The 26288-nt window shown below is 49.8% G+C and overlaps 1 protein-coding gene and 1 long non-coding RNA gene across 6 annotated transcripts; one reads left to right on the forward strand and one right to left on the reverse strand.

The window, feature by feature from the left end:
- Positions 1-477: 477 nt before the first annotated feature.
- LOC120221441 lies at positions 478-3832 on the reverse strand. The gene is made up of 2 exons (XR_005525814.1): positions 3724-3832; positions 478-994 (listed from the first exon to the last, which is right to left on the reverse strand). It is a non-coding gene; the product is annotated as an uncharacterized LOC120221441 (long non-coding RNA).
- Positions 3833-4443: 611 nt separating this feature from the next.
- Positions 4444-26250, forward strand: APBB1 (amyloid beta precursor protein binding family B member 1). 5 transcript variants are annotated; one of them, XM_039218833.1, is made up of 16 exons: positions 4444-4557; positions 11564-12298; positions 16378-16491; positions 18004-18179; positions 18275-18331; positions 18411-18496; positions 18602-18665; positions 19086-19235; positions 19570-19697; positions 19802-19807; positions 20110-20224; positions 20374-20458; positions 20736-20819; positions 25160-25275; positions 25423-25599; positions 25684-26250. In XM_039218833.1, exons 2-16 carry the CDS (start codon positions 11578-11580, stop codon positions 25849-25851), a joined length of 2247 nt encoding a protein of 748 aa, XP_039074764.1. In that variant the 5' UTR covers positions 4444-4557; positions 11564-11577; the 3' UTR covers positions 25852-26250. The 5 variants fall into 5 exon arrangements, with proteins under 5 accessions (XP_039074764.1, XP_039074759.1, XP_039074760.1 ...); XM_039218828.1 differs by lacking the exon at positions 16378-16491 and having other exon boundaries at positions 4445-4557; XM_039218829.1 differs by lacking the exons at positions 16378-16491; positions 19802-19807 and having other exon boundaries at positions 4445-4557.
- The last annotated feature ends 38 nt before the right edge of the window (positions 26251-26288 follow it).

The raw sequence follows: 26288 nt of genomic DNA on the forward strand, positions 1-26288 counted from the left end.
ATTACCCTACCTATGCCCTTGTCCTCATCCACTCAGTCCATAAAGTTAAGGTGACTAATTCTTCTCCATGAATCCTTGATCCTCGTCTTATTGCCTCTGGGATTTCCCTCCATCTCTCATTGTTTTTTCTTTCTTTCTTTTTCTTTCTTTCTTTTTCTTTCTTTCTTTCTTTCTTTCTTTCTTTCTTTCTTTCTTTCTTTCTTTCTTTCTTTCTCTTTCTTTCTTTCTTTTTCTTTTCTTTCTTTCTTTTTCTTTCTTTTAAGTTTGAGAGAGTGAGAGAGCAAGAGAGCGAGCATGCAAGTGGGGGAGGGGCAGAGAGTGAGGGAGAGAGAAAGAATCCCAAACAGGCTCTGTGCTATCAGTGCAGAGCCTGATGTGGAGCTCAAACTCACCAACTGTGAGATCATGACCTGAGCTAAAGTAGGATGCTTAAATGACTGAGCCACCCAGGTACCCCTCATTGTCTTTTTTTCTTTATTTTCAAATTCATTTTCTCTACCGGTATCTTTTTTTGTAATTTATACCCATGTTCAAGTCTCTACCATTTTCAAAAGACAAAACCAGAATCTTTAACTTCACATATAACTTTTCAGCTGCTGTCTATTCCTTCTTCCAAATTTCTCAAAAGGGGGAGTCTGTACTTACTTATTCTACTTCCTCATTTTCATTTGTTCAATTCATTGCATTGTGGCTTCTGCCCTCATTTTCTGCTGACACAGATCATATCATGGGGATCCAGGCCTTCAGTGTTGCCAAATTCAAAGGATAGTTTTTTGCCTTGAACTTATTGGAAATCTTTGCTGCATTCAATGCTGTTGACCACTTCTTTGTCCTTGAAAGTCTTTCCTCCCTTGGATTTCTTCCATGATATTACTCTTTGCTGATTCTTCTCTTATTGTTTCTTCTTAGCCTTCTTTCCTCTGATGGCTTCCCAAATGCTGGTACTCCTAGAGTTCGCCTTGATCCTTTTCTCTTTTCACCCTAAATGCTCTTCCTGGAAATGCATTAAAATAGTCCTGTTCAAGAAGGGCATTGAGCAAGTCCTTGCCAGGCCTAGCACTTGACTTATGAATACCACTCCATATAACATTTGGAAAGATCTTACTCCATATAGATTTTTCAAATCATAACAATCACCCAGAAGAGAGTTTATTGAATAAACTGCAAGAAAAAATTGCAATATCAAAGCAATACTTATATACAGCAGTAGAAAAGTCTGCCTTTGTATCATTAAGTGTCTTTGCGGCTAACAGAGGTGAAAGATCTACTCTTCCATATAGGTGAGGCAGGTGCCAACTGCCTTGTAATGCTAAATGGCTGGTCTATTAATCCAAAGAGCGTAAAGCCAGTGTTCTTTGTAAGTGACTCTGGATAGATTTGCTTCTTTTTTTTTTTTAAGTTTATTTATTTATTTTGAGGGGGGGGGGAGAGAGAGAGAGAGAGAGAGAGAGAGAGAGAGAGAGAGAGAGAGAATATGTGTGTGTGAGCAGGTGAGGGGCAGAGAGAGAGGGAGAGAAAATCCCAAGCAGGCTCTGCGCTGTCAGTGTGAAGTCTGATGCAGGGTTCAAACTCACAAACTGTGAGATCATGATCTGAGCTGAAACCAAGAGTTGAACGCTGCCGCTGCCCAGGTGCCCCTGGATAGATTTGCTTCTAAATAATTTTTTCCCTAATAGTTTCAAGGTAATAACTTTAAAAGATTGCTGCCTCAGAGGGACCTACACTGAGCATCAGAACCACACACTGAGCATCTGAGGTAGTTCATAGGTTATTGGTTGCTCTGTGGCCATGGAGAGCATCAGAAGTGGAGAAGAGATACAATAGAGAGAGGATGGATGAAGGACACAGGCTGACTCCCCATTATTCAGAAAGCTTCGCAGACTTATGAAGAGATCAGGGATTCAAGAAGACTGTGTATAGGTCAAACTGCAATATATGTGAACTGTACAATTTCCTTTTTACATCTTAGCTAATTAGACTCCTTTCCCCACCTTCCCTACCCTATACTGTGTGCCTCTAGTTACGCAAAGAGATTTTCCTGAATATTGCAGCCATCCTACTCAATGGGATTGGGAAGACAAATATTCTGCTTTGTAAGTGGGTGATATTTTTTCAGTTGCTCCAGCAGAGATCTGGAAGTCATCTCTTTATTCATACTTCCATAGCCAATCAATCAACTGATCACTATTTTTGTGAATTCTACCTACTGAATTTTTATTAAACCTATGCAACTTTCTCCATCCCTACTCCCACCACTGTATTATCTGCTACCTAGACTACATCAATTGCCTCCTAACTGGTCCCCACACTGCCAATTTTGCTCTCCTCCTATCTATTCTCCATTTAGCAGCTAAAGTGATCTTCTAAAATGCAAGAAGGAATATGCCAGTCCCTGCCTCAAACCCTTTGATGATTCTCCATTCCCCTTATAATAACGTCCAAAACCCTTAGCCTAATATACAAGGCCCATTTTTGATTTGGTACCTATCTACCTTACCAGCTCATCTAATGAGAATACTTCTCCATCCTCACATCCATACTGGCCTTCTTGTACTTCTCCTTGGCCTTGGAATAATTTCCTCTTCTCCTGGCTAACCTCCATTTCCTTTACCCCTTCCCCTATCATAAATGCCACTACTTTATGAAAACCATCCCAAACCTCCCAGACCAAATTTAGTCTGCTCCTAGCATCCTGTACATCTCCTTCAAGATAATCATCACATTTCTAACTATATGTTAATGTCTCTTTCCCCTGTTATTCAAGCTTCCTGAAGGTAGGGACAACACTCTGTATTCTTGTTTCTTTACATGAAGAAACTAAGGACAGTGCCTCACACTTAATAATTTGTTGAAAGAGAATGAATAAATGAATGAATGAATGAGGGGGACCCTTCCTCTCTTGGATAATTCTTACTCAACTTTCAAGAACCAAAGTCAGATTTTATATCCTTCAGGGTTGGTTACAGTCAAATCTGATTCATCTTTGGATCCTTAGGTTCTAGGTTGGGACCTGGTACATATATAATAAATGTCAAATCATAATAAACTCTTGGCCAGGAATTAATAATTATTGAAACTGAATGATGGGTATATGAAGGTTCATTATACTGTTAAGTCTCCTTTTGTATATATTTGAAATTTTCCATAATAAATAAAGTTAAAACATTTATATTCACCTCAAGTCAAGTGAAAGTATAGTCAAGGATGATCATGAGGCTTCTGGCTTGGATGAACCAGTAGATAGATGGTGGTGCCACTCACTGGGAAGGGTGAAGTTGAGCTGTATCCAGGCTATTGTGGATGTGTGTCTGTGGATGTGTGTGTTGGGGAGAGTTCTTTTTCACCACAGTGAAACTTCTTAGAAGGCCAATAAAAGGATTAGATAATGAATTTATATTTGGACACCTTTAGTTTGAGGTACATTGAAGGCTTCTCCAGTCAGTTGCTCAATGGTTAGCATTTCCAATAAATTGAAACCTCTGCCTTAGCAGAATGAACCAGGAGAAGGTTTCTGGATGGTAATGTTCCCCTTCATATCTTTGATGGCTTCCTGGCCACTGGGAACTATCCCACCATCCAGGGAGTAGCCTGCAGAGCACAAAGCCCCCCATTCCTTCCTTCACACTTTTCACCCACATTCTCCCTTTTTCCTTCCCTCTCATGAATTTCCACTGGGAGTGATTTATTCCAGACATTATAGAGTCCTTGATGTCGCAGCTTTACCTTCAGCAGCAGAGGTAGACTGTTAACAGACATCTGGGTTTCAGTCTGATTTCACCACTTACTAGTGACTGCAGGCAAGTCGCTTTACCTTTCTTAATCTCAGCATCTGTCTCTGAAAAATAAGGACAACAGTGGCGATTTCACAGGGCTGGTGTGAGGATACATGTCTGGAAAAGGTTTAAACACCAACCCTGGCACAGTGTAAGCGACCAATAAATACGATCTATTATTATTACCAACCCTGTGTCCTCATTGCCTCTCCACCAGGACGTCAGGGACTGTTGCCGCAAGAGTGGAGCAGGCTGCCTCCTCCGGGCGCCTCCCCGCGCGGCCGCGGCCGGGCCACCGCCACAGCCGCTCCCGCTCCAGCCTCGTCGGTGCGGCGCGCGCAGGGGTGCGGGCCCTGGGCCCTGCGGGGCGCGCTCGGTGAGTCCGGGACCTCGCCACCGAGGGCTGTGCCGGGCCGGACAGGGGTCGGCGAAGGCAGGGGCAGAGCTCTGGGACTCGGGGACCCGGGCGCAGGGCTGGCGGGGGCTAGGGCTGCTGGGCCGTGGGGAGCACTGAGTCCCGAGCGTCCTGCAGGGTGGAGCCCTCGGCTAAGCTGCGGCAAGCGTAGCCCGCGACGCGCTCGCGCTCCTGTTCCCGCGCGCGGCCCAAGATGGCGCCCCTCCACCCCCCGCCCCTCGCCCCGCGCGCGTCTCCGACGCTCGGGGCGCGGCCCCGCGGCCCGCGCGCTCCAGGGCGGGGGATGTTGTGATGGAGAAGCCGCCGCGGAGCCGGAGCCCCGCAGCCTGAGCCACCTCCGCCACCTGGGCCTGGGGCCTCCCCGCGCAGGTAGGAGCTGCCCCTGCCCTGGCCCAGCCCCGGGGGCCGGATCCCGACCTCTCCATCGGCTGGAGGACCCCGCAGCCCCTTCCCCGCACGGCCTGGGTCCCCCCGACCCCGGCCAGGCCCCATCCCTGCGGGCGGTCCTCCCGCCGCCCGCATTCCGACCATCCTCCTTTTCTCCCTTGTAGACTCCACCTTGGTCCTCACAACGCCCTCTCCCCGACCTTTACCTGGTGCCCCTCTGGGCTAGAGAGGGTCGAGTATGGGGGACACGAAGCGAGAGGGGGATGGGGGTGGGGGAGGGGAGGTCAGGGGCTGGGAATGGGACGTGGGGTGAGGTAGGCAGAGCCCTGGCGGATTTCTCCAGGGTCCCAGGCCTGGAATCTGTCAAGCCGCATTCTGTTGCCCTCGGCGACTAAGGGGTGTGCCTTGGGGCCGGCAGTGTCCCCAGCTCGGCAAGGAGGCCTAGCACTCACAGAAGCACTCGTCCAGAGCAGCTTTCCCACCGCCAATTTGTAGGTTATTCGGAACGTATTTTGCATCTGCCTGTGTATTTCTTGCATTCCCAGCCCCTCCAGACTAGTCCCAGCTCTCTCTCTACTCTTTCAAAGCCAAAACCTTTCCTGCACTTGCTGTCTTCATTTCCTCACTTCCCATTCATTCTTAAAACCTCTTCATTTGTCCACTGTCGCGACACCCACTGAAACTGCTGGAGCCAAGGTCACCGGAGACCTCCATGTGGCCAACTCCAAAGGACACTTTCCTGTTAATCCCCCTTTACCTTTTAGTAGTATTCGGTGGTGTGTGGTAACTGTCCTGGAAACATTTTCCTGGTTTCTCTTGTCTGGCATCGTCTGCTCCTTCGTGGTCTCATTTGTTACCTCCTTCCCCTCCCTTTAGATGTTGGTAAAGCTTTTGGTTCTGTCCTGAGCTATCTTCTCTCATTATATACTTTCTCCTCGGTTATTTTATTCACTCCCAAATCTTCAAATTTCATATACCTATATGGTGAGGATTCTCAGATGTTTATATCTGGCCCAGACTTCTTTTTCTGAACTCCACATCCAGCTGCCATCATGACATCTCCATTGAAGTTCAACAGAAATCCCAGACCTACAGATCCCAAGCTGAATTATATTCCCTGTGTCATCTCTCTACCCTTCTTCCAAACCTATTCTCCCTTCGGCTCTCAGAAATGGCTACTTTCTGAGTTATCCAAGCTGGGATCTTGGGCAACATTCTAGATTAACCTCTCTCCCTCACCCTCTGTATCTTATGTCACCAAATTCTGTCACATCCACTACTTAAATACTTTTCAGATATTTTCCATTTGTTTCACTCTAGCCTCACTGCTACTGAATTTAATCTAGGCCAAAACTCTTTTTCCTTCTCATTGTTCTAATAGCATACCCTCTTGCCTACCTCCCCTTAAACACTCTGAATACAGTGTGATCCTTTTTAAAAATGGCATCTATCTGATCATTTATTCATTCAACAAATATACTTTAAGCACTTTTAATATATCTGGTACTGTCTTAGGCACTGAAGATATAATTATGAGCAAAATAGACTGGGATCTTGTCCCTACAGAGCTGATAATACAGGAGGGAATCAGATAAGAGTAAAATCACAAGTGTAATAAATACCGTGAAGGAAAGGTGGATGGTGCCTTGAGAAGACATAAAAGCCCAAGATAAACTGGTCTGGGAGATAGAGAGAGGGCCAAGGAAGGCTTCTCTGAGAACATGACATTTGAACTAAGATGTAAAGGATGAGTATCAGGCTGAGTGAGTGAGGGTTAGCAGAATGAGGTTCCAGGCAGCAGGGAAAAATCACATGCAAACACCTTGTGAAAGGAGAGCGCATCATGTCTTCGAGGAATCAAAAGAAGGCCAGTGAGACTGGAGAGCAGAGTGCTGATGCTGGAGAGGAAGGCAAAGGCCACACTGAGTAGGACAGTTTAGGCCTTGTTAATAACTGTGATCTTAAGATCTTTGTCCTTGGTATGTATTGTGATGGTGGTGGATGTGGAGAGTAGATGAAGTCTAGAAATTTTCCTCAGGGAGAAAATTATCAAATTATCAGTATCTGGGGATGGATGGAATGTGGGGAGTGGGGGAGAAGCTAGTGTCAAAAATGGTAACCCCTGCTTCTGATTTGCACAACTGGATGGGTGGCTCTATCACTCCATGTGCCAGGATCCTAAAGGAAGACTAGTTAGGGTGTGGGAGAGAGAAGCTTATGCAGGCATGTTTGTATGAGAGGCCTTTGAGACATCAGGCGGAGATGTTGAGTAGGAAGTTGAATGTACATGTCGTGGAGCTCAGATGAAGGGTCTGAAATGGAGATGTAGATTTGGAAATGAGCAGTGTAAACGTAGCACCTGAAGCTATGGGCATGAATAAATACATTGGATATTTGGCAAGAAGGAGTAAAGGGTATAAGAACAAACCATGAGAAACCATAGCATGTAACAGCTGATAGAGGAAGATGAGCTAGCATAGGGGTCTATGAAGCCATGGGACAGGAACTAGAGTGTAGGAAGAAAACCAGGAGATGTAGTGTGGGGAAGCCATGGGTGAAAGTTGGATGAGAGGCAGGGTGTTGAGTGGTGCCTAGAGTACAACCAAGATGCTGTGTGGTTTGGATTAGATGACAGGGGCCTGTTGACCTTGGCAGGAGCTATTACCGAGGTGTGCTGGGAACGGAAGCAGAGTTGAAGAGAGTTGAGCAGTGAGTATAAGGTGAGGAAATGGCAACAGTGAATAGAGGCATCTCTTTCAAGATATTTGCTTGAGCTGGGGAGAGAGAGAGAGCTAGTGGTGCTGGAGGAGTATCTGTCATGAAACATTCTGTTTTTAAGTTGGGAGATAGTGGATCCCATTGAGAGGGAGAGGTTGATTATATAGAAGAAAAAATGGATAAACAGTGGTATAAAATTCTTGGAAAGGCATGAAAGGAAGGAGCCAAAGTAACAGATGAAGCAGTTGGTCTTAGGAAGAAGGAGAAAAGGATAGGTGCTGAAGTCAGCAAATTTATGTTTCTGGACATTCTCCAATTGCTGGCTTCCCTTTCCTCTGTGAAGGAGGAGTGGGAGGTCTTCCTCTGGGAGGGAGGGGTGGTACAGGGGTGGTCCAAGGAGAGTTGTGTTTTTGTCTCAACTAAAAGGTCCCTTCCTTGGGGCACCTGGGTGGCTAAGTCAGTTAAGCATCTGACTCTTGATCTCAGCTCAGGTCTTGATCTCAGGGTCATGAGTTCAAGCCCTACCTTGGGTTCCATGCTGGATTTTAAGCCTACTTAAAAAAAAAAAAGTTCCTTCCTCAAACAAGTCTTTGCTGATGTCTGGACTGGAGTAAGCCTCAGACTCCTATAATGCCCTGTTCCTCCCCCATCACAGTGCGTCATCATTTATTCAACAAATAGGGAGTGCTTATTGGTGCCAGGGACTGTTCTAGACACTGGTACTACACTGCTAGACTGTGTACATCATTGAGGAAGAACCATTTCTTTATAATTCATCACTCTTCCCCATGCCTAGTACAGTGCCTCACAAATAGTAAGCTGGCAGGTTTGAGGACTCTTGACCTTGAGTAGGACTCACCCTTACCCCTGTGGTCTGGTATCAGCTCCTTCAGGCTTAGTGGCCACTCTTTTAGCTCCTTGCCTCAAGGGTCCTGCCCCGCGCCCTGCCTTAAGCCAGAATCCATGTGGATCTTTCCATCCTTTGAGAGGCTTCAGGTACACGTACATAACCCCAGTGAGAAGGGAGAGGCTGTCTTGTGCCCCTTCTTAAAGACACTGGCCATCCTTTGCCTCAAAAGTTAGGTGATGGTGCCACACAGTGCCTTGAACCAGGTGCTCAGGCTTCAGCACTTGTCCACAACAGAGCTGCCTCATTTCTCCCCCAGTACTTTCTGTCCTGGTGACCAGAGGACAGGGATGCCCTGGAGTCGAGCTGGCTCTTCATGTCTCAGCCTCACAGTGTATGTGCCCTTCCCAGATCACACCTCAAAGTGCTAAGGAGATTGGTCCCATCTTGACCTCTTAGAAACCTAGAACCATATACTGCTGCTTCAGAGAAGGGCTCATCATCTCCATCTTCCTCTGAGCTTGCCAGAGTCATGGGATCTTCCACATCCTGGAACTCATGGAGATCTGACTGTTGAACAGATTTCAAGCCAGGATGTTGATTTATGCTAACTCCATCCCTCCCTTTTCCCCTAGATCTCAGTCCTTGCCACCCTGGGATTCCTTGCCTTCATCATTCTCCAGCACCCTACCTAATACTCCTGTTGCCCACCCACAGGACCACACAAGCCTGTCTCAATATCTGTTGCCACTAGTTCTGAGCCTCCTAATTCCTCTCATCCCATATCTGTCCCCTCCATCTTTCCCTTCTGTCCACACCAAGGGCCCACTGTGTCACAGACGCACAGCACACACACTTTGTTAATGGGAATATGAAGCTGAATACGACATGGCCTCAGATGTTCAGATGGAATGGGGCACTGTGTGTCGTGAGGTACAGAGGAGGGAACAGTCCCCTGAGCATGAGGAGAGAGGACTGAACTGGAAAGTCTCACTGCTTAGGAGCCTTGACTGCTGAGCCAAGTTTTGAAATATGAGCAGAGATTCTCACATGGGGAGATAGGATTCCAAGCTGGCGGAGCACTATAAACAAAGAGCCAGAGTGTGAGGGTACCACAGGTTCTAGAACCTGCCATACTTTGTGAGACTGGAGTTTAAGCTATGAAGGAGTGGGGGATGGGGGAGGAGTTCTGAGAGGTCATAAAGATTGGCTCAGGGAGGCTCTTGGTGTCCTGCTAGTGAGCACAGACCTGAAGGCAGCAGTGACCCATCTAGGTTTTCCAACTGAGGAGTGACACAATCTGGTTTCCATTTTTGGAAGATTACTGTGGTTCTAGGTAGCGGCAGAGCCGTTTTTCTCATTTATGCCAATGACTGTGAGTTTGCTTACCGCCCAGGTGGAGCCACACCAAGCAGCCAGCAGTTACATGCGAGGCAAATACACAGACAAGAACATGTTTTCATCTATGTCACAGACGTGTGCACAGCAATGTGCTAGGGTCTGAGGAGCTGGGCAGGAAGGAAGGGTGGACTATGGCTCCTACCTCAGGACCATGTGCGCACCTGAGACAGCAGAGCCTTGCTCAGGCAGAGAAAGCATCTCACCAGCAACCTGGGCTCAGGGCTGAGAGCTGCACTGAGGTGCAGAGAGCCCCAGGACCTGGGGTTTGGGGGGAGAAAGAATTCCCCAGTGGGGCCACCAGGAGAGAGAACTCTCAGGTGAGAAATCAGGGAGAAAGAGCCATACAGTGGGAGTTGGAGAGAGAGGTGTGTACTGAGGGGCAGTCAGTGAGGGAGAGCTGTGTGCTGGGGTGAAGGATCAAGTAGGAAGAGAGGACTCCAAGAGAGGGTATCAGGGAGGGGGAAGGGTGACACAGTAGGAGCTAAGAGGGCCAGGATGAGAGAGAATTGGGTATTAGTTGGTTAGGGAGAATGACCTGTGAGGTGGTGGTAGGGAGGGTCCAGGGAGTAAGCACTCTATAGTGGGGGTTGGTGAAGGAGGACAGCAGAGCAGTGGAAGGTCAGGGAGATGGGGAGGGTAGAGTGAGGCTTTGACAGTGGGATCATTGGGCGATGTGGCTGGAAGGATAGGTAGGCAGAGAAGGTGGTCCACAAAGGGCTTGTAAGGAGAGGGGGTCCAAGGGGACAGGAAGTGGAGGGCTGTCACTGTGGAACAGGAAATCCCCTCACCTGAAGGCAGATGGGGTTTGGTTGGGGTACTGTTGAGACACAGTAACATGGCCAAAGTGTGTTTTCTGAAACTGGGAGAGGAGATGCTAAAATGGGGCATTTGGGAGGTGGGAGGGCAGAGTTATACATTCATTCAACAAATATTTATTGAATTCCTACTCTGTACCAGGACTGTGTTAAGCTCTAGGTATATTGCATTGACAAAAAAACAAAAAAAAGACAAAATCCTCCACCATGGAAGTGAAATTATAGTTATGAGAAGACAATCATGAAACATATAATAATAATAATAATGTTGATTAATAGCTTGACAGATGGTCTAGGCACTAGGGAAGGTTTGAGTGTTGCTGAGAGAGGGAGTGGTAGCCTACTGTTTTTAAAGAGTATCAAGGAAAGTGTCACTAAGAAGGTGACATTTGGATCAAGACCTGAAGGACTGAAGGGTACAGGTCCAAAGCCCCCGCAATGACCCAAGCATGGGCCATTATAGGGGCTGGCAGATGGAGTGGTGCCCACAGTGAGACGCTTTATGGAAACAGTCATCAAAATGTAGGTTCACCTTGGCCAAAGGAGCCACAGATTAGAACTGAAGATCCTTCCTTCGTGATCTTCCTTCCCAGGTCCATGCCCTTGAGGGATGGGTCTGCAGCTCATTCTCTCCTATTCTCACAGTCCATAGTTGGGGTGGGCTTCAGGGCTGGTTGAGCCCAGTGATTTGGCAATGATAGGAACACAGCCTCAGGAGCCCACAGTAGGAGAGCTGTGGATAGCAACGTGGCAGGAGGAAAGGAGCAGTCAGTGTCCAGTGTCCAGAACACATGAGCCAGTCCCACGCCAGCTGGGTCCCTGGCACAGTAAGCCCCAGTCGGATAAGCTGGGGGTGGGGATGCATAGAGAGCCATTGTGTGGAGGCTCTGCCATTGGGAGTAAGGACAGAGCAGGGTCTGGCTGTGCTGTCCCAGAAAGCTCGGGGCTGGGGATTTAGGGCCAGAGTGGACTGTGGGGCCTGGCCCTAGCCTTTGGTGGAGATAGGATAAGCAGGTGATGGTGAAGGGGGACAGCAGTTGAGGCTAGTTGTTGTCATGAGAAAATAGCTCACAGGACATGGAGCAGTGCATGCTGGCCTGCTGTGCATAAGGGAGATGAGGAGGTGCAGAGCACAGCCTGGGCAGAAGCAGAGGTGCTGCTATCCCAGCCTGGAGGCTCAACATGGTCTCCTCTCCCCACCCTGCAGGATTTGCCAAGGCCATGTCTGTTCCATCGTCACTGAGCCAGTCGGCCATTAATGCCAACAGCCACGGAGGCCCCACCCTGAGCCTACCCTTGCCCCTGCACGCTGCCCACAACCAGCTGCTCAACTCCAAGCTGCAGGCCACGGCTGTGGGACCCAAGGACCTGCGCAGTGCCATGGGTGAGGGTGGTGGGCCTGAGCCAGGCCCTGCCAATGCCAAGTGGCTAAAGGAGGGCCAAAACCAGCTGCGGCGGGCTGCCACAGCCCATCGTGATCAGAACCGCAACGTGACCTTGACCCTGGGAGAGGAGGCCAGTCAGGAGCCTGAGATGGCACCCTTGGGCCCCAAAGGCCTGATGCACCTGTACTCTGAGCTGGAGCTCTCTGCCCACAATGCGGCCAACAGAGGGCTCCGCGGATCCGGCCTGATCATCAGCACTCAAGAGCATGGGCCAGATGAAGGAGAGGAGAAGGCAGCCGGGGAGGCCGAGGAGGATGATGAGGAAGAGGACGAGGAGGAGGAGGAGGAGGACTTGTCTTCTCCCCAAGGGCTGCCCGAGCCCCCAGAGAATGTGGAGATGCCCCCCAGACCCCAGGCCCTTGCCGACGGTCCCCGAGAGCACAGCAAGAGTGCCAGCCTCCTGTTTGGCATGCGGAACAGTGCAGCCAGTGACGAGGACTCAAGCTGGGCCACCTTATCCCAGGGCAGCCCCTCCTATGGCTCCCCGGAGGACACAGGTACCTTAATGGAGCTTGATATGGGGAATATGGGAGGGCAAGAGGGCAGAGGTCAGGCCTTTCCAAACATGGGCCAGGGCCAGCCTTGGCATGAGTCACAGAGCGCATGTCCTTAGCAGACCGGATCCAGGTTTTCCTGAACGAAACCATTCCTATATTCAGAGTGCTTGCACAAGTTGATAGATTCTCCTGTCACACACACCCTGATGGATGGTAGACCAGGTACATTTAGGGAGCACTTACCAGGTACTGCTCTGTGCTCATCATTATTGTATTTAATCCTTACAATAATGTTGTGAGGTAGAGACTATTATGGTGCCTGTACTACAGATGACCAAAAAAGGAGGCCTGGAGAGGTTAAGAAGCTTTCTCAAAGCCACCGACAGTCTGGGATCACAGTAGGACTGAGTCTCGGCCTGAGCTCCTGGCCCTGCATACCCTGCCACTGATGTACACAGTAAGATGAACCAGGTGCACTTGAGCCAGGTTTTAACAGGCCAGGTCTGGAGGCGGCAGCAGCACCTCCCCACAGAGGTTTATTTGGAAAGACTGAGGTTGAGGGTTGTGTGCAGAAACCACTCTGAGCATTGCAAGGATATCATTTTGTATCCTTTGTATCAGGAATGGAATATTGACTAAAAGTTAGGAAATAAAGGAAGGTTTTAGGGTGGGTGGGGGGAGAAAATAGATATTAAGGCTCCAAGGATTGATCATTAAATACGTCCTACTTAAATAAATTGAGTCTCCATATTTGCTCATGTCATGTAGAGATTCAGTCAGGGCTGAGGAAAAAAGGACAGAGATAATGGGCTGTAGCGGCAAGCCTGGGCTTCTGTGGGCTAGGATGTAAGTAGAGATTAGGAAAGACTCTTGTGTGCACCTAGCAGGCACCATACCAGACTCCAAATGTAGAGCCTTTGCAGGGTGGCATGTGGTTCATGCAGGTGAGCCAAGGGCAGTACACCTTCCCTTTTTAAAAAACTTATCATGGACATTTTCAGAAGTTGAGAGAATAGAATAATGAGCCCGATTTACCCATGACCCAGTTTCATCAATTATCAACACATGACTAATCTTGTTGCCCCCACCTACTCCTGGGTTCTAGCCTAGGTTATTTTGAAGCAAACACTCAAATCCATAAGTGTTTACCTCTGCATTTCCAAAAAACAAAACTCTTTTAAAAAGATCCACAATATCATTATCATGAACTCAAAACTTTAACAGTAATTCCTTAATATTATCAAACATCCAGTCAATGTTTATAATTTCCCAATTGTTTAATAAATGACCCCCAACTCTGCCATTTTAAAAAAAGTTTTGATTGTTTGAATCAATAACCAAAGAGTCCCAGACCTTTCCGTGGTGGATATGAATCTTAAATTTTCTTTTGATCTGTATGTTGTCCTTCCATTCCTCTGTCTGTCTCTATTTTTGCTTGCAGGTTGTTGTTGTTTTAAACTGGGGACACTGTGTTATTTGTCTTGGGTTTTTCACGGTCTGGATTTGCAGACCCTCTCCCTGTGGCAGTGTTGAACAGGTTTCTCTTCCCCGAACTTTCCTGTAAATTTGGAAGTAAGTTTCAGAGCCTTGATCCGATTCAGATTTGAGAGTTTTTTTGGTGTTTTGCTTTGGCGAACACTTCATAGGTGGTATTGAGTACTTCTATCAAAGACAAAGTCTGATCGCCTCTCTTTTTGTCATATTAGTGGCCTTCAATGTCATTGCTTGGACCCCCTTTAAAGGGAACCGCTGCTACTCCACTCCAGCTTGTTATTTATAGGATTGGGTGTTGGGGGGGAGGGAATGTAGTTGCAATGGAGCCAATTCGTGCAACTTTTCTAGGTAAACATAAAACTGGACATTGATGTGAAATATCCCAATTGCTTTTTAAAATTTTAATTTAATGTTTATTTTTGAGAGAGAGAGAGTGTGTGTGTGTGAGTGAGCGCGAAAGCATGAGCAGGGAAGGGGCAGAGAGAGAGGAAGACACAGAATCTGAAGCAGGCTCCAGGCTCTGAGCTGTCAGCACAGAGCCCGATGTGAGGCTTCAACCCATGAACTGTGATATCATGACCTGAGCTGAATGAAGTCAGCTACTTAATCTACTGAACCACTCAGGTGTCCCCCCTCCCCCAATTCTTTTATTTATATTTTTTATAAAGCATCATGCAGGCCCCACCAAATCTGAGTCGTGTATCAGTCTGTAGGCTGCTGGTTTGCAGCCTCTGCCCTAGCACTGGGTATGAGTCAGAGGTCTGATTGCTCTGGGGCTGCTGGGATGGTCATTACAGTAGCTGCACCTATGAGCCTTCTGGGAGAAGAAGGTTAGAACTGCTGAAGAAGCGGGCAGGGTATGCTCTGCACGGGCATCAACGTCAGTGAGAGAGGATGGTCAAGAATCAGGTTCTGTTAGAGGCTATAGAAGTTCAAAGTAGTGAGTGGTGTGGGGACAGCCTAAGGAAGGGGCTGAGTCACTGCTTACTCTTGTAATTGTGGTACTATGGCCATGAAGGCCACAGAGGAAGTCTGGGCTGCCGAAGGAATGGAGTAGAATTGGACAGAGGTGTTTTCTCCTTCTCATTCTAGGATCTCCACAAAGTTGTTGATTGAATGCATAAGCGAATAAATGAATGAATGAATGGTGAATGAATGAGTGAAAGAACTTTACTACCTGTGTTGGGTTCATACTGCCAGGCCTTGTCCTAGATGTTGAGACTGCATCTCCCTCCTACAAGAGAGGAAGTGTCCTGCCCTTAAGGCACTCACAGTCTAGTGGGGGAGACAGAGATAAACAGGCAGCTCTGATCAGCATGGTGAGCACTGGGATGGGAAAAGTGTAGGAGGGACACCCAACCCTGCCTATGTTCATGGTGGGGGAAAGGGGTGGGTCAGTTTTGAGAAGTGACCTTTACATGGACGCCTGAAGGAGGAGTGGGTCATAGCCAGGTGAAGATTGAGGGAGGGAGGCTGGACTTGGAGAGGACAAGGGGCTTGCCTAGCAGGGAGAGAGAGAGAGACAAGAAAGGAGGGGGGTGATCATAGATAAGGCTAAGAGGCAGAAGGTTAGGGGCTCAGAACAGCACCCAAAGTCCAGGAAGAGTTTAAGTTCTATCCTGAGGGCAAGAGAAAAAATAATTAAGAATATTAAAGTGGAGAGTAGTTTAGGATTTCGGAACAATCACATGGGTTGTAGTGTAGAGCCCCCCTGTGAGGCTGTTGCAGAGATCCAGGTGAGAATTCCAGGTAGGAGCTCGGACTACTGTAGTGACCTGGGAGTACAGAAGAGGGGAGACCATTATGCAATTCACTGCCTCCTGAGCAAATGGCCACACCCCTGGTTTCACCAGGAAGGTGTGCATGGATGAGTGAATGAATGATACACAAATCTTTGAATTTGTGCATGAGTGCCTGAATGAGTCAAGGCAGGAGTGAAGATGTCCATTCCTGAAAATATGTGTGTATGTGGCAGCAAAGGCCTGAGTGGGGCTGTGCTTAGAGGGAGATGTGCCAGGCTCCAGAAGGGCCTCCCAGATGGTCAAGGGGGGAGAGCGGCCCCTCCAGGACAGATCGGAAGGATGAAGCTCTTTGAAGCAGGAAGGTACAGGACTAAAAGGGATGGCAGATGGATTGGTGTGTGTGAGTCAGTCATAGATGGTGAATTGGTCCCCACATTCAAAAGGTGCATGACCCTCCATGAAGAAGGGTGTGGCTGTGGGTGGCATGGTTGCCCTGGGTGCTGGTGTTCCTGAAAGGTTTGATAGGAGGGCTCTGAAGATGATGGAAGGTTCCTGGGAAAGAGCAGGCATTCTAATTCCCTAGGGCCTGAGGTGAAGGGAGGGTGGAGGGAGAAGAGGTGGTAATGGCTACTTAGAAGGCTGGACGGGCAAGAAGAGCCCCTCCTCTGTGAGCCCACCTCACTTGGAAGCTGAGGGTGGTGAGACATCATGCTCAAATAACTCTCACATCAGGTGTGCATCCACCTTGGGTAACCGTGCCTGCTCCCAGGCCCCCTGTGCCCGGTTGCCCAGCAGCCTGGGTCTGGGGACTGCCTATATCCTCAGTGCTGCCTCTTGGACCAGTCAGGATTCCTGGTTTCCTTGGTAACGGGAAGCACGTCAGCAGTCTGGGCGCTCCCAGCCATCCTGGTGCTGCGGTTGCCGAGGAGACGCTGCAGCCTAGCTGGGCCCTGGCAGGTGAGGGGGGCTGTTCTGGGAAGCCCCAAGCCCAACCTCAAGCTTGCTGGGGCCCAGTCCTTAAGGCTCACTTTTGGCCTCAAACTGCCGGGCAGGTTCTGGGCCAGGGAGGGAGCCCTGGGAGTCCTGAAGCCACGCCCTTTTTGTGCTGAGAGCTACAGGCTTTGCAGGGCCCCAGGTGACTGAGGTATTCCCTAGGGGTTGAGCTTCCTGGTGTCCCCTAGACTAGGTTTGACTGTGGTGCTGTGGCGACTGCCTCGGGGTGGGATGGAGATTCAGGATTGGGGGAGGGGAGCCAGGGTTAGAAGGAAGAGATGTGAGCAGGATGGGCTAGGGTCTTATGAAGACCCTCCATCCCCATCCCAGGGAGCTTCCCTCCCCTGGTGGTCTGGGCCCCTCCTTGGCGAGCGCCAGGCGGGGGAGGATCTTGCCTGGCAGGCGCTCTGCCCTGGTGAGAAGGGGGCGGGATGAGCTTTTCTCTGCAGCCCAGCACCAGGCTGTGAGCCCAGCTGGCTGGGCTGGAGGGGCTGTGAGGAGGGAGGGTAGAGGCAGGAGGGGCTGGGAACCAGCGCCATGTTCTCCCAGGACTTTTTCCTGGCCATCATCCTGCAGGACAGCAGCCCAGGTGAGGGGTAGCGTGGGGCTGGGCATGATGTGGGGTGGGGCTGGGTGGGGAGGAGAGGCAGAGGAGGCATAAGCTGGGCCACAGAGCTGGAGTGGTGTGGCTCTGCTAGGGGACGAGGGGTGTATGTCACAGGTATGTGTGCACGTGCATGAAATATTTGCCTGCTTCTGTGTGTGGTAAAAGGTCTCGTCATGGGTGTCTGTGGTGTCTGCACACATGTGGCAGAGGCTGACTGAGTGTGCACTATTTGTGTGGTACCCACATATGTGTTGGGGGTTGTTGTGGGTGTGGTCTCTGTGCACATGTGGTGGGAGCTGATATATATAACTGTGTGTATGCACACCTCTGTGTATGGTGTCTGCATTAGTGTATGGCTGGAGTTGGTATGTATATGTATATTTTTGCCCCTGCAAATGTGGGTGCCCCTGACTGTGATACCTGCCATCTATATGGCATTTTTTGTGTGTGCATACCCTTGTGTTTGATGTGGCTGCACAGGTGTGTAGTAGGGCTTGTATGTGTTGTGTGTCTGAGTGCACATATGTGTGCAGGAGTTGATATGCGTGTGTACCTGAAATATGGATATGTGTGATAGGAGGTCAGTTGGGGTTACCCGACCTCCCTCCCTTCTCTCTGCCTTCTTCGCTCTATGTGGCCACATTAGCCAGGCGGAGGGTCCGGGGGGATACCTGAGTCATGTCCCCTGCAGGTGGTCCCTCATGTTGTGATTCCAGACTGCAGGCTCTAGGAGGAAGCAGGAACCTTGTGCTGGAGCCCTTCCCCCATCCCTCCTCTGTACGGTGGGGTCTCAGTGAGGGGATTGGGCATAAGTATCCACTATCTGCTTGTTGGGTGGGCACATCCTCATCAGTCCCCCGACCTGGCAGATTCCTTCTGGAACCCCAACGCCTTCGAGACGGATTCCGACCTGCCGGCTGGATGGATGAGGGTCCAGGATACCTCAGGGACCTACTACTGGCACATCCCAACAGGGACCACCCAGTGGGAGCCCCCGGGCCGGGCCTCTCCCTCACAGGGGAACAGCCCCCAAGAGGAGTCTCAGGTGAGCTCACAGGTTGTTTTTTGTCCAGCGGTGGAGGGGTGGTGCTGCTGGAGCAAGATGAGCCACCCACTCATTGCTCCCATCCCTCTCTCTAGCTCACTTGGACAGGCTTTGCCCATGGAGAAGGCTTTGAGGATGGAGAATTTTGGAAGGTGAGGGGACCTGCTTTACAGTGGGGGAGCTGGAGAAGGGGCATCATTCTGGTCCTGACTTCTCTCACCCCTTCCCAAGGATGAACCCAGTGAGGAGGCCCCTATGGATTTGGGGCTGAAGGACCCTGAGGAGGGGACATTGTCCTTCCCAGCTCAGAGCCTCAGGTGAGTGGGAAGGCATGACAGTGGGCTGTCATGAGGCCTCTGGGAGAGGCCTTGGGACACCTCCCTGTTTGGTGATCCGTACTAAGTGTTACCTTCTTTCTCCAGCCCAGAACCATTACCCCAAGAGGAGGAGAAGCTGCCCCCACGGAATGCCAACCCAGGGATCAAGGTTTGTTCATGGCCAATGCCCATTCCTCAGGCTGGGACTCCTGTGTGTGTGGGAGACCCCCTTGTGTCACATTCTTAGGGGGCATCTCTGGTCTCAGTAAGCTCTCCAGGTCCTGAGTTAGGAGCTCCTCTAGTCTTAGCACAGACCCCTGTGTCTGAGGCAGAGGCATGTCAGTGTTTAACTCAACTAGCCCAGTGGCTTGGGGGGGGCGGGGTTCTCTCCAGGATGGTTCAGATGCTTCCTTGTACTAGCAGGGGTCTCTTCTCAGACTGTCATCCTTCCCATCAACCGATGGGGAGCTCTGCACACCCTCCTAGCTGCTATGTTCTGAGTCAGGAACTCCTGAGAGTGCTCTGTGTTGGGGTTCTCCTGTTCTAGCTCAGACTCTGTACCTCCCACCCCCTCTTCTGTGTCTGGCAGTGTTTCGCCGTGCGCTCCCTAGGCTGGGTGGAGATGACCGAGGAGGAGCTGGCCCCTGGACGCAGCAGCGTGGCAGTCAACAACTGCATCCGTCAGCTCTCCTACCACAAAAACAACCTGCATGACCCCATGTCTGGGGGCTGGGGGGAGGTGAGGGCTGAGCTAGCAGGTGTGGTGCAGTGGAGAAGGGAAGGGAGCTGTGAGGGAGAGGAGAGCTGGGCTGCTAGAGCAGCAGTGGGGGGAGGGAGGCTTCACCCCCCCCACAAGTGACAGCCTATGACATGGGTGTGTGATTCCAGGTCAGGGCCTTGGGAGATGGTTTCTAACAGTGACTGGATGATAAAAGGAGTCACATAAGAGATGACAGATGTGACCTCTACTAGAGTGAGGCCTGCACGGTTGGGGGTGCCCTGAGCTGCCGGTGGCAGAGATCAGCACCTCCCCAGCTGGGGCTCCACTGAGTGACTGCTCTCTGGGTCTGCAGGGAAAGGACCTGCTGCTACAGCTGGAGGACGAGACACTAAAGCTGGTGGAGCCACAGAGTCAGGCCCTGCTGCACGCCCAGCCCATCGTCAGCATTCGAGTGTGGGGCGTCGGGCGGGACAGTGGAAGGTGGGAGCTGGGCCTGGGATCCTAGGGTGGGGGCATCCAGCCATCTGAGTGGGGGCCCTCCTCCCTAACTGTATTCTTTGCCTCTCTTGTGCTGCTGGACCCAGAGAGAGGTACTTATGCCTAATTTACCTTGCCTGTTCCTCTTCCCACACCTGGACCAGATGCCTCAAAGCGCCCAAGTTCCCCTATCTGCCCTGCCCCTTCCTGCCCTCCTGCTGTGCTCATCCATTTTTCCCCTCCTCAGCATGTTTGCCTGTCTTACCCACCAGCCAGAAGGCAGCACCCACGGGAAACCATCCCAAGGCCAGAAGCCCTGAGGAGCTGCGATGGACAGGGAGGGTGCGGGTTGGGTAGGGATGACGCCTCATGTTGGATGGCACTGGGAGACACTGAGGTGCCCCTCCCTCAACAGGGACTTTGCCTACGTAGCTCGTGATAAACTGACCCAGATGCTCAAGTGCCACGTGTTTCGCTGTGAGGCACCCGCCAAGAACATCGCCACCAGCCTGCATGAGATCTGCTCTAAGGCACGGCCCCCTCCACTCCCTGGACTAGCTACCACCTTTGCTCTACAAGGATGTGGGTGGGGTCACTGAGTCGGGGTGGGGGGGCTCCAGGGCAATGGAGCCCTAATAGACTCTCCCTTGCTCCTCCCCTCCGGTCCCCCCTTCCTCAGATCATGGCCGAACGGCGTAATGCCCGGTGCTTGGTAAATGGACTCTCCCTGGACCACTCTAAACTTGTGGATGTCCCTTTCCAAGGTCAGTGCCACAACCCTTCAGGTCCAGCCCAACTTTGTTGGCAAAGGTATGGTGACTCAAGTAGAGGCATGTGCTACTATATAGACATGACAAAAACTGGGCACATGGAGACTAAAGTCTTTGGATCAAATAAGTGAGGGACTCTGGTTAAAGGCAGATAGGGAAGGGGTGGAAGTGAGGACTTGGCTGGGTGCATGTCCAGCTTATGCCCTGGTGGTGGGGACTGGGAGTGAGCAAGATCTGCCACCACAATTGATCCTCCTTTTCTTTCCCACAGTGGAATTCCCAGCACCTAAGAATGAGTTGGTACAAAAGTTCCAAGTCTATTACCTGGGGAATGTGCCTGTTGCTAAACCTGTTGGTATGTGTGTTCTTTACCTAGAGACTACCAGCATTGATCCCAAAGCAATGCCCCCATCTTCTGCCTCCCAGTGCCTCTTTTACCAGACCTTCCTCAGGCTTGATGTCACCCTTTCCTTTAAAATGCATCCCACCTCCTGTACTTCTGTCCCATCTGCACTCTGTGTCCTGCCTATAGCAGCGGTTGGCATGCCTTCACTGAGTATGAACCAATGAACTAGGCACACAGGGAGACCAACTCTTGCATCCCATGGAAACACTTTGATTGGGTTGGGAGGCAGGTCTTAGGTGACTGGAAACACCAAGTAGCAGCTGGGAGCTGGGTTTGGTATTACAGCACTAACTATGAGCTGTGAGCACCTAGAGAGGAAGCAGTGAGCATAATTGTGACATGCTTTATTGCCTGTGAAGTACTTCCTTATATGTCATTTAGATTTTATTTTTATTTTTTTAATGTTTATTTTTTTGAGAGTGAGAGAGAGACAAAGTGTGAGTGGAGGAGGGGCAGAGACAGACACAGAATCCAAAGTAGGCTCCAGGCTCTGAGCTGTCAGCACAGAGCCCGATGTAGGGCTTGAACTCGTGAACTACAAGATCATGACCTGAGCCAAAGTCAGATGCTTAACTGACTGAACCGCCCAGCCGCCTGTTTGTCATTTAAGTTTTGATGATACTATGAAGTTGGGATTTTGGTAACACCCATTTTGTAGATAAGGAGACTGAGAGTAGAAACTATCTGGTTCTCACTCATATTTCTGGTGCTTTCACAGTACCTGTTATTTATTTGTTCATTTGCCTAACAAATACCTATAAGGCCTACAATGAACTAGGTCCTGGGGAACAATGGCCATAGCTTTCACAGAGGCTACAGCAGAAAAAAAAAAGAATTAATCAAATAATCATATTAATAATAAATGTATTATTACAAATGAGCATTCATTGAAAGAAAGCAGCAAAGTACTATAAAACTTGTAACAGAGGAACTTAATTTAGGGATGTCAAAAAAGACTTTCTTGACAAAGTGACATTTGAACTAAGACCAAAAAATGAGTAGACGCTAATGTGGTAAGATGAGCTAGAGATAGGAATAAAGCAGGGGAAGATCATTACAGGCAGAATGAACAGTGTAGGGGAGGACCCATAGTGGAAGGCATTTGTCTTCATCCTAAGAGCAGCAAGGAGCTGTAGAAGAGTTTTCAGGAGAGCACTTGGCATACTCAGATTAGAATTTTGTAAAAGCTTGCTTTGGCTATGCTATGGAGAAAGATGTTTGGTAGGTGGAGGTGGATGTGAAGAACTCAGTTGGGAGGGTCTTGGAGTAGTCATGGCTGGTAAGTGTATTGTGGACTGTGGTGGAGCTGAAGAAGAGTGCACAGAGTCAAGAGATGTTTAGACAATTAAAGTATCTTGGTGATTGACTGAATGTGGGACAAAGGACAGAGGCGTTCAGGCTGACTCCTGGCTCCCTGGCTTTGGGAACTAACTGGATGGTGATGTCATTCTCTAAAGGCAGTAGACTTTGGAAGAGGCCAATTTTAGTATAGAGATGGGAATTCAGTTTTGGACATGCCAATTTTGATGTGTCTTAGGGAAGCTTAGTGGAACACTCAGGTTGGCTGAGTTGGATTTTAGAGGTAATCAAAGCCATGAGTGTAGAGAAGACTCAAATGACACAGCCAGATGGTAGACTTAGGACTCAAAGCTGGTAATCTTTAATTCTCTGTTCTTCCCCTCAAGCCATGCTGACTTTAATGACCAGCATCTTATATCCAATGAAGGAAACCTTCTTGAGAAGGATGGGGATTGAGCTGGGGTTTGAAAGAAGGCCTGGATTTGCAGAGGGAAGTTGGTATTCCAGTTAGTTTCAATGGCACTGCCACAGACATGGAGCTGAAGGTGAGACAGTCATACTCAGGGAGCAGGAAAAAAGCCTGGCTGACCTCTTCACCTTTGCTTTCATTTCTTTCTGCCTTTCACCCTCAACTTCCAAGCCCTCATTGCCTCTTCCAGCTATTACCCCTACTCCCCTGTCTTTCCGCTACCTTACATAGGTTCTCACAATGATGAAGCAACTGTCTGCAATCCGTAACCGCTCCTCTGCTGCCTGTCACCTGGATGGGTCTGTTCTGTTGAGTCCCCTACCTCACTTCCTGCTTTGTCTTATGCTCCTTTCTTAACCTCCAGGAGTTTAACACTGGCCCCTCCTGAAGCTTCAATATTCACTCATTAATCATTCATTTATTCAGTGAATAAGTATTGAATGCCTGATTTGTGCCAGGCACTATTCTAAGTTCTCGGTATACATGAATGAACAAAACTGACAGACTACAGCCTTCAGGTAGCTGACATTCTAGCCAGGAGAGACAAGCAATAACGAAATTACATACTATGTTGGAAGGCAACAATTGATCTGAGAAAAAATGCACAGTAGGATAAGGGGTATTGGGAGTACAGAGCTAGGGGTTAGGGTGTAGGTTTTACTCCTGAGTTGTTACCAAATATGGCAGACTTTTTCTAGGCCACGTTGCTCACTACTCCTTCCCCCCCCACCCCTACTGATCCTCCCCACACTCTGAGGCCAGGCCCCATCCCCCACAGCCCCATGAGCTTGTCAAGCAGTTTGACTTTGATATCTTGTCCACATTCATGGTCTTCAAGATTTTCCATCAAGTGGCCTAAATGTCAAAAACACCACAGCCCTTGGCAATTAGACCTGACCCCCTCAGGACTGCCTGCGTTGTCACCATTCTGTGGGCTTCTAGGTTACTTGGTTATACAGTTTGAATGCATTTGCCCATGTTGCCTTCAGGGTGACTTGCTCATGCATCTGGAATTCCTTCAGTATATAAGCCCTGTTCTAAGATTGGGGACATGGAGATGAATTAAACTTGGCTTCTGTTCTTGAGATGGCCACAGCCCAGTGTGGAGAAAGGTTTTACAGGAGTTATCAGATGTGTTAGAGGCTGTTCCAGCAACATCCTCTTTCTGCCCTGCGACAGGGAAGGCTTCTGGGTGGGGCTTGGGTGAACCCCAAAGGATGAGTATTGGGAGTTTCTCAGTTAAGAGGGAAAGGGTCCTCCAAACGGAGGCTTCTCCACACAGCCTGTGTCCCTTGAGGGCATCCTCTTCTCTTACTCTGTATTCCCCATCTGCCTAGTAGGGCATTTGCCAGGATTAGATGTTAATAAATGCTACATAAATCATTTGAAGCTCAGGGAGCAGTAAAATATGAGGTCTGACAACTCAGATGAGGCTGGTTTTTGGAGGACTTGCATGTTTGGGAGAGGAGTTTGGTTTGATCTGGCCAGAGGTAAGATGAGCAAGTCCAAGATGAGGGAGGATTTTAGAGGGAGCCATTTGTTCTCTTCCTTGTCTTCTGCCCACAAAGGGTCCATGTGGTCTGCTTATGGGAGCCCAGAGGCACTGAGAGGGGCAAGAGGGCCCAGGAGTGGCCCATAGGGCTGCATGCCTTCACGCTGGCACTGCTTACTCTAACCTCTTAGCTGCGAAGGTAGAGACCAGTAGATCACACTGCCGGTTCATGAGTAGTGCCAGGACCAGCACCCATGCTCCACCATGCCATGTGCTTCTCCTGCCGTGGTTTTCTGCTGAGTGCAGGCAAAAGTGGGATGCAGGAGTGAAGTGTTTAATAACAGTTTGAGATGGAGGAAACCACTGTTACAGGGGGAAGTTGATTGATCTAAAAGCCAGGAACCTTGTGTTACTTCCTTTGAGCACATTGTAGAAATTACTGAAATTACTGAATCCAACTAATATTTGACAATCCCTCTCATTCTGAAAACTTAGGAATATAGAGAAGGGAATTTTAAGCATCAGTTTCCTTATCTGTAAAATGGTAATAAAAGAATCAATTGGGAGATTGTGGTAGGTGTAAATGCAATTGTACACTGTAATGACAGCACAGTGGGACACAAAAGTCAATGTACCTCAAGTGGATACAAAACAAAACAAAGTATGGGTCTTGGGAGAGGAGTGGCCTATAGGGGCTGGTTTGGAAGTTGTTGTGGTGTGACACAGAATGTCTGAATGTGGGTGAACACCGAGAGCCAAGATGTGGGGAAGTCAGAGCTTTGGGGGATCACCTCATTTAGGAGGCTGAAGGAAGAGGCAGAATCAAGTAAAGAAAACCAAGCCTAGGATTCACTATTGAGGAAACCAGGAAAGTTCTAAGTCACTGAAGCCAAGGAAGAGGTACCAAGGAAGGGATACTTGTGCAGCATTGTCCAGGGCTGTAAACTGGTGAAAAGGGGATGGAGCAAAGGCCCTGGGGTATCCTCTCCCCATCCCTAGTGGTATCATGTTTGTATCCATATCTTTCAGGGGTAGATGTGATAAATGGGGCCCTGGAGTCAGTCCTGTCCTCTAGTAGCCGTGAGCAGTGGACCCCAAGCCATGTCAGCGTGGCCCCTGCTACCCTTACCATCTTGCATCAGCAGGTAAAGACTGGGATGGGAGAAGGCATGGCTGTGCCTCACCATGGAGGGGAGCCTGGGGTGGTGGGGCAGGAGCTGCCAGTAAGGTGGATGAGCCCAGAGGAAGAGAGGGTTGGGCTGTTCCTTTCTAACTGGGCTCCCTCCCTCCAGACGGAAGCAGTGCTGGGGGAATGTCGGGTGCGTTTCCTCTCCTTCCTGGCTGTGGGCAGAGATGTCCACACATTTGCATTCATCATGGCTGCCGGCCCAGCCTCCTTCTGCTGCCACATGTTCTGGTGCGAGCCCAATGCTGCCAGCCTCTCAGAGGCCGTGCAGGCTGCCTGCATGGTAAGCGGGTAGGGTGGTAGAGTGGTGATGCCCATCCCACACGGGGCAGGCTGGAGAGTGACTGCCACACCTGCTTCTTTGCAGCTCCGCTACCAGAAGTGTTTGGATGCACGCTCCCAGGCCTCCACCTCTTGCCTCCCGGCACCCCCTGCTGAGTCCGTTGCCCGTCGTGTAGGGTGGACTGTCCGCAGGGGTGTTCAGTCGCTGTGGGGTTCCCTCAAACCCAAACGCCTGGGGGCCCATACCCCCTGAAGTCCTCAGTCCTCCCTCCACCTGCTTGCATTGGGCCCCAGGGAACTCAAGGGTATGGGGCAGGGAGGGGCCCTTGAGGCTATTGTTAGGCCTCAGGCCCCCTCAAAGCTGCCCCTCCCCAGTAGCTGGGGTTCCCTGCCTAGGGGCTGGGGAGAGAGAGACCTAATCCCTGCGAGGAAGTGACAATACTGGATTGGTAAGAGGAGCAGGAAGCAAGGCCAGCCCCATGCTCTCCCCGTTTCAGGTGGAGCAGGAGGAACTGGTCTAGGCCAGGCCCCATCTTGGTAGGGTCTGGCAGGGGCAGAAGGGGGACTGGTCCAGGCATGGGTCCCCTCCCCACTGTTCCATGGGCATCTCTGCTGTACTGATATCACTAATAAAGTCTGTCTGCCCTGCTAAGCTGTGTGCCTTACTGTGCCTGCACCATACCATCACCC

Source organism: Hyaena hyaena, unplaced genomic scaffold (genome assembly GCF_003009895.1).
Source record: "Hyaena hyaena isolate Hyena2069 unplaced genomic scaffold, ASM300989v1 scaffold_779, whole genome shotgun sequence".
In the NCBI taxonomy this organism is placed as follows: Eukaryota; Metazoa; Chordata; class Mammalia; order Carnivora; family Hyaenidae; genus Hyaena; species Hyaena hyaena.

What these genes read in the sequence shown, in the direction of transcription:
- APBB1 (XM_039218833.1), top strand. Translation starts at nt 11,578, where the DNA reads ATGTCTGTTCCATCGTCACTGAGCCAGTCGGCCATTAATGCCAACAGC. An exon ending in TGCATGAGATCTGCTCTAAG is followed by an intron (nt 20,225 to 20,373) that starts GCACGGCCCCCT and finishes CCCCTTCCTCAG; the next exon opens with ATCATGGCCGAACGGCGTAA. An exon ending in TTACCATCTTGCATCAGCAG is followed by an intron (nt 25,276 to 25,422) that starts GTAAAGACTGGG and finishes CCCTCCCTCCAG; the next exon opens with ACGGAAGCAGTGCTGGGGGA.